The sequence below is a fragment of the Dreissena polymorpha genome, chromosome 11, assembly GCF_020536995.1.
Source record: "Dreissena polymorpha isolate Duluth1 chromosome 11, UMN_Dpol_1.0, whole genome shotgun sequence".
Taxonomy (NCBI): Eukaryota; Metazoa; Mollusca; class Bivalvia; order Myida; family Dreissenidae; genus Dreissena; species Dreissena polymorpha.
This window is the reverse complement of record NC_068365.1, coordinates 24,881,483-24,888,381: the sequence shown is the minus strand read 5'-3', so window position 1 is coordinate 24,888,381 and position 6,899 is coordinate 24,881,483. Positions and strand designations below refer to the sequence as shown.

The window sequence follows — 6,899 nt, the reverse complement described above, 5'->3', positions numbered from 1 at the left end:
ATGTTCGGCGTGTTTTCGACAGCGATCGCTCTGTTTATCGTTCAGATCTCAAACGTTGTTGTGGCAGGTCCACCTCCAGCCCAGGCGACCGCCCCACTGCTTGTTGCACAGCTCGAGATGAACGGTTGGAACCTGGTGTTCAGGGCTACTTCCGGTAACGGGCAAAACGTGTACAGCGCATGGATGACAGGTGTGTTCAAATTTTAAAAGTATAGTCAACATTAGACTATTTTATTCGAATAATATTTGTTTGACTGCATTTGACTTTTGTTTAATTGATGACTTATCGATGGGATGATCTCAACTTGGCAAAAGTTCTTATGACCTTAATTGACGTTTATTGTACTCAAACCTTTTTCTTGTTTAAAGAAGGAATCGTAAGCAATTCATATTCGGACAGGATGCAAATTTCACAATGTTAATTAAATAAATATGCTGATTTAGTCAAGTTTCATTTCCATCTTTCTTCAACGTACGTTTTGCTTACTTGGCAAAAGTGGTTGATAAGCGCACGTTTTTGTAAAATGTGATTTAAATTGTTTTATTTAAATGTTTATAATTTTGGACTTATCCTTTAATGCTTTTTGTGTATGTATATTTAAGGTATTTGATACTTACCGATAGTTTCATAGAAAACACGCACACTTATTTATCGTCGTTATGGTAGATACTACACAAGGTAAAAACGCCTTTAAGCTTAAGATGACATATGATACATGTTCAAACAGAAATGTCTAATTATTTTAAATCGGTAAGAAAGTGTGTGTTTTTCGGCGGATGAACAACTAATTGTCTTGGTTTGACTGTTGCTTCACAAGTATAGGAAACCTTAATCGCTAACAGTTTGGGGCAGAAAATGAAATGAAAACTCCGGAATTAGTAGAGCATATCAAAACTATTTGTAGATGTTGTTTTGGTTGACAAATACTGATGTTGATAGTTTATTCAAAAATTATTCAATCAAAACTAAGCATTTTAAAAGAAATGTCGTCATTTCTTACAGGGCAGAACGCCTCCACGACCAAACCGATTGACATGTCGCGTTCCTACTCCAGCCACTTCCGCCAGGAAAATCTGAACGCTACCTGGGCAAACATCAACGCAACTTACGTGAAGTTTGCTCTGTATCGTGACAATCGCGAGGTTGGATACGTCATCTTTGACGCGCAAGGAAGCGACTTTAGCAACTGGTTCGCTAAAGGTAGGGTCGTGGACGCAAGCTGGTCGGACCTCACAAAGACAGCCACGTATAATGGCTTCTCCATTTACGGCGATGTCCGCGCGACGATTGAACGTCGCTTTCTCATCAACAACGTGTATGGCGAATGTCCCGGGGATATCGGGCATGTTGCGGTCATCGAAAGGGACGGGAGTTGTAACATGGACAAACATCCCAGTTACCCGCAGTTCGTCTATGCTGATCTCAATTCAGCAGACATGTGGCAGAAACAGCAGTTCGGGCGGGCCGATTACATGGCAATTTTTGTGAGCCATTAAATTTGATTGCCCTATGTATATTTGCACATGTCATTTTGTTTTTACCGCTTTATAAGTAATTTTGACATTTTTATAAGCAGTACGTTTGCAATTTTAACTTAATTAATTTAGAGTTTTCCTACTTTCATTGGTTGATTTTTAAACATGACACTGTTTTTATGAAGATAACAAAGACGCTTAAATAAAATGTTTCAAATTTGCTGAATATAGGCAACAGTTTTTGTTGACATTTTTTTAAAGTGTGTATGAGGATAAATACGGATCATTAAAATGTAATTAGAAAACTGTATCAGTATTGTGCATTCGAAGCCCGATGACTCGAACTCACGGGGACCGAAAACAAATAGTTCGAGCCATCCGGATTTCGAGCAAACCGATTTCGAATATACTTTTGTTTACTAACATGTTTTTGCAATAGTTTTTTCATCTCCACTTGAAGAGTATTCATACTGCCTGAACTTCGTACTACTTTCTGCTATTGAATGTACCAAAAATATGCTTAATAGTTTCATGAAACAAATAACAATTAACAAAAAACAATATTTGTTAACAGTTACACATACCATCAAAATTTATATATTTTCACGTTTTTACGCTGCACACTTAAGGTTACAGGTAAGAAACGGCATTAAGAAACAAGACATGCATTAACACTATATACTGATCGCTGGAATATTGAGCAGCCATACATGTATTGGTTTGTAAAGAATGATATTATGTAGGTCTATGATGTGTACACGAGTTATCGGCGAGATACTAAGGTTTTTCTTCCATCAAGTTTACAATGTAGTTGTTGTGAGTCATCGCACTCCTTGAGATATTTATGGATTACCGCAATTACTCTATGTTTTCGGACACTCTAAGTTTTCGGACACCCCTTTCTTTAGCAAAAATAATTATTTTTCGTGACTCTTAATTTTCGGACACACGAGTTTTTGTCCATAATTAATGTCCCTATGTTTTCGGACAGTATATTTTACAGCGCTATTTTACCAAATTTCGGTCCTGTGTTCGATATCTAATGACACTTAGATCATGGGGTTTTAAAATCAGATTACCATCATAAAACATGGCAGGTGCATGCCTGAGGGCAACGGACCATTACATTTGCGTTATTGGATATATCTTGAAAACTGGTATAAACAAAGGTTACGCCCGATAGCAAATGCGTTACGACAATTACCAGGGGTAGTGCCAATTAACAGTTCAATTATCTACCGCAATGGTACTACCCCTTTTCAGTAAAATAACGGTGACAAATACTAAACGCTTCAAAGTGTGATGAACCCTATTGCAAGTTTTATGAACAATGTAAGATGTTAGACAACAACAATCGGAGCGGATCAAACAAATAATTTATAGTTTGCCCTTTTTATTGCGTTTCTTACAGGTTCATACTAGCGAGTATCGGTACATCACATGCTAATCTTTGAACTCGTTGGTCAAAGTACAGCCTTGTAGTAACTTTTTGTCAAATAAATTAAGCATTTAAAATTATTTAAAATGCAGTGCAAACATATATTACTGTAATTCATACTATACGGTATTTTACAAGCACGTGCTATTACAACGCAATTTTCGGACACTTCAATTTTCGACTCTAATTTTTCGGACACCTGTTTTTTGTGAATATGTTTCGTAATTCAATTTAATTCAATGTTTTATTTAAGTCTCATCCATTTCATGTACATCATAATTACAAAGCATTAAAACACACATAAAAACATGAAAATGGCCATTCTATATAAAAATTATAAGAGACTATGAAGTATGAAGAGTTAAATATTGCGTATTTCCCACATACTTGTTCTCTATATACATATTTACGTTACAAAGTTACGTTAAAAGTTAGGTTTCTATTGCTAATCCATAGTTAAAAACTGACATAAGATAAATTGACGTAAAATACTGACACTGCAAAAAGAGGCACAAACGCGTTTAATATAAAAGTGTTTAAGATATCAATTATCACCTCTGACCAGGTCGGACATTTACTCATTAGCAATGGTTACCCACGCTTAGATTAAAAACTAACAGACACTATTAACGAAGACCATATTTACATAGCTTACAATTTAAAACCAAATCAGTTAAAAATTATAACTATGACAACCCCCCTGAACAGTGACTCCCGAATGATAGACACATACTTAGCAGAACAGAAGTCCAGTTCATACTTCTTTCCCAGGAATCAGTAGCCGTACCAAGTTTCCCATAACAATCTGTGTGACTTAATACCGGATTGGGTCTCCTTATTATGGGTGCACACCAATTAAGGAAGTCATTTTGCACTACCGAACATGTTGCAATTGTGGATATAACCATGAAAAGGACAAAATACAATCGTATCTAAGTTTTGGAACACAAAAAAAAAAAATATTTATTTTTAAGTGTCCGAAAACATAGAGAAATTACGGTACATTTATCGCTCCCATGGCTGACTTCGCGGACGTCTTCGATGGTGGGTTTAGTGTGGCGTCTAATTCATAGTTTACTCAAATCATTTACAAGTAACCATTGATTTGATGACATGCGTACCTTTAATTCATAGCTCCTTATCGCTTAACAGCTTTATACGACCCAGAGTCAACTTGTGAACATTGTGAACGGGACTGTTAAAACAGTTCGAGTCATTCGATTATTTGACCCTTGCAAATTCGAGCCATCCAACAGAAACCTATCTGAATGTATAGCAATACAAAATCGATGCTCAAGAAAATCGAAAGTTCAAGTCAACCGGAAATTCGAACCAAGCTAGTTCGAGCCATAGGGTTTCGACTAAATGTAATGATAACTGGCCATGATCAAAATGTCTTTTCTCACTAGCCAACTTTTATTACTGATAATTCTCATAGTTGTGATACAACATGGACACGCTTGAGCAGTATAGAAATTTAGACGTTGCGTGAATAGTTTTGAAACCTATATATTCACTGACTTCGTGTAGCAATCGTAGTCGACGGTAAACTTAAAGGGACCTTTTCATAAATTTGGGCTTGTATCGAAGTGTTTCATTAAAGGCTTTTTATTGATACAATCAAATAATTTCAATAATTGGCTCCAGTAAACAAATAATAAAATAAAAAGGAATATTTAACTGGGCTAAAACCACAGGACATTGGAGTAAAAGTATCGAACTTGAACAACTCGGCCATCCGTGTACATATAGTGAATATTTTATAAATTATATAAGCAATCCTCGTAGTGCCACAACATAAAACGGTAACAATAGAACTCTCCATATAAATCAGTTGTTTCGTGTGTGTTACGCTTTATAATTTAAAGGTTTTTAAATCCTAAAAAGGTGCATATAATGGATATTTTAAAGCATTTCATGTGTTTATTATTAATGTTTCCTCGCAAATATCATAACAACAACGTAAAGTTTTCAATTAACCAAAACGTAAAAAGGTCTCTAAAATGCAATTGCGAGATGAGTACATGTAAACGATCGTTATTTGCCGGAACACATTTGATATTATTGTTATTATTTTGTTAAGGGATATTGTTCAAAGACTTTCAAATTGGCAATGTTCTTACTTTTTGTCAAATATTTAAACTTGAAGTGGCGCGGCAGGGTCCGACGTGTATCTCCACGCCGGATAGATGTTATATTAAAAGGCAATTATGGGTGGGTAAGTCCTATGTTGGTGGCGCCCCGTGGTTGATAATGTTGACAAGGATGGTCGAGATAGACCGTGTTTTCAGTATTAATTAGATGTCAGTTGGTGAATAAATGAAGAAGTTATGTTAAAACAAAATTTTGGGTACGACAAAAAAGTGTGGGTACGAAAATTTTGGGTACGAACAAATTATGCCCCCCAAAAAATTAGGTACGAAAATAAATTTGGGTAAGAAAACATATTTGGGTACGAAAAAAAATTGGGTACAAATAAAAGTGGTTACTAAATAAAGGTGGGTGCGAAAAAAATTGGGTACAAAAAAACATTTGGGTACTAAATAAATTTGGATAAGAAAAAAAATTGGGTACGAAAACATTTGGGTACAAAATAATACTCCCCCCTCCCCCCAAAAAAATCGGGTACAAAAAACAATGTGGTTACGAAAAACAAAGTTGGGTACGAAAAAAAATTTGGTACAAAAAAAACTTGGGTACGAAAGATTTTGGGTACGAAAAGCATTTGGCTAAGAACACAAAATGGGTACGACAAAAATTGGGTACGAAAAATGTTGAGTACCAACAAAAATTGGGGGTACGGGGAAGTAGTACCCGTGGACTTCTCGATTACTTTGAAAGAGGACGGAAAGCAAGCTGCCTTTACTTTGAAAGAGGACGGGAAGCAAGCTGCTTTTACCTTTATTAATGGCCCTTGGGTGGGTTAATGTGGGCATGGATGGTCTAGATAGACCGTGTTGTCTCAAAAGATGTTCAGTATTTAAATCAAGTCGATTGGTGAATAAATGAAGAAGTTATGTTAAAACAAAATTTTGAGTGGGCGTGGTCGGACACTATATCCTCGTACACTATTAGCACTAGAACCTTGAAACTTATACACATGGTAGCTATGAGCATATGTGCGACGATGCACTATTTTGAATTTTGATCTGACCCCTGGGTCAAAAGTTATTATCATGTGCGTCGCATGTTTTTAGTAAAATGAGTTTTTTACCCATTTTACCCATTCATATACCCATAACTTTTGACCCAGGGGTCATATCAAAATTTCAAATAGTGCACCGTCGCACATATGCCCATAGCTACCATGTGTGTAAGTTTCAATGTTCTAATGCTAATAGTGTATGAGGAGATAGTGTCCAGGACAGACGGACAGAAACTGGAGATCAATATATTATTTTAAAAGCGTGGGGATAAAAACGACACTGTACATCAAGGAGAGAAATTACACTCATGACGTAAACTAACACTGAATATACAATTTCGTTTATGGGTTATCGTCATTGGAACAAAATAAGAGCATAAAACGTTGCAAACGCGGCCCGATTGAATAGTGTGGAGTATTTCTGTTGTTTGATTTATTTGTGTTGACACTACTTGGTAGGGCTGATATAGAGCTTGAAATGCAAACGGAATGTAACAGATCCGAATCCGAATGTCGAGGGATTAAAGCAATAGCTTTTTAATCCCATGGTCTATCGTTCGAGCACAGGTGGAGCAAACTTTTTGTCTTTCTTGAATTATGTTCCTGTTTTTAATTGAAACCTTTGAAACTCTGATATTGACACGAATCATTTAAAAGTATTTAATGAAGAGCTTAAAAACATCTTATATGTTTGAACAAGCCCTTTAAAATCAGGTATACAAATAAAAAAATAAAAGTAATGAGAATCTATTATTATTTGTAAAGTTTAATTTGAACATCAGATAGTACAAAGAACTACGCAAAAGAACGGTTGAAACCGTTCATCTGAAACGCTAACGT

General features: G+C 35.8%; 1 protein-coding gene across 1 annotated transcript; it reads left to right on the top strand.

Moving 5' to 3' along the window:
- Positions 1-1,722, top strand: LOC127849703 (uncharacterized). The gene is made up of 2 exons (XM_052382448.1): positions 1-190; positions 1,004-1,722. The coding sequence occupies exons 1-2, from the start codon at positions 1-3 to the stop codon at positions 1,495-1,497; spliced, it is 684 nt and encodes a 227-aa protein (XP_052238408.1). The 3' UTR covers positions 1,498-1,722.
- The last annotated feature ends 5,177 nt before the right edge of the window (positions 1,723-6,899 follow it).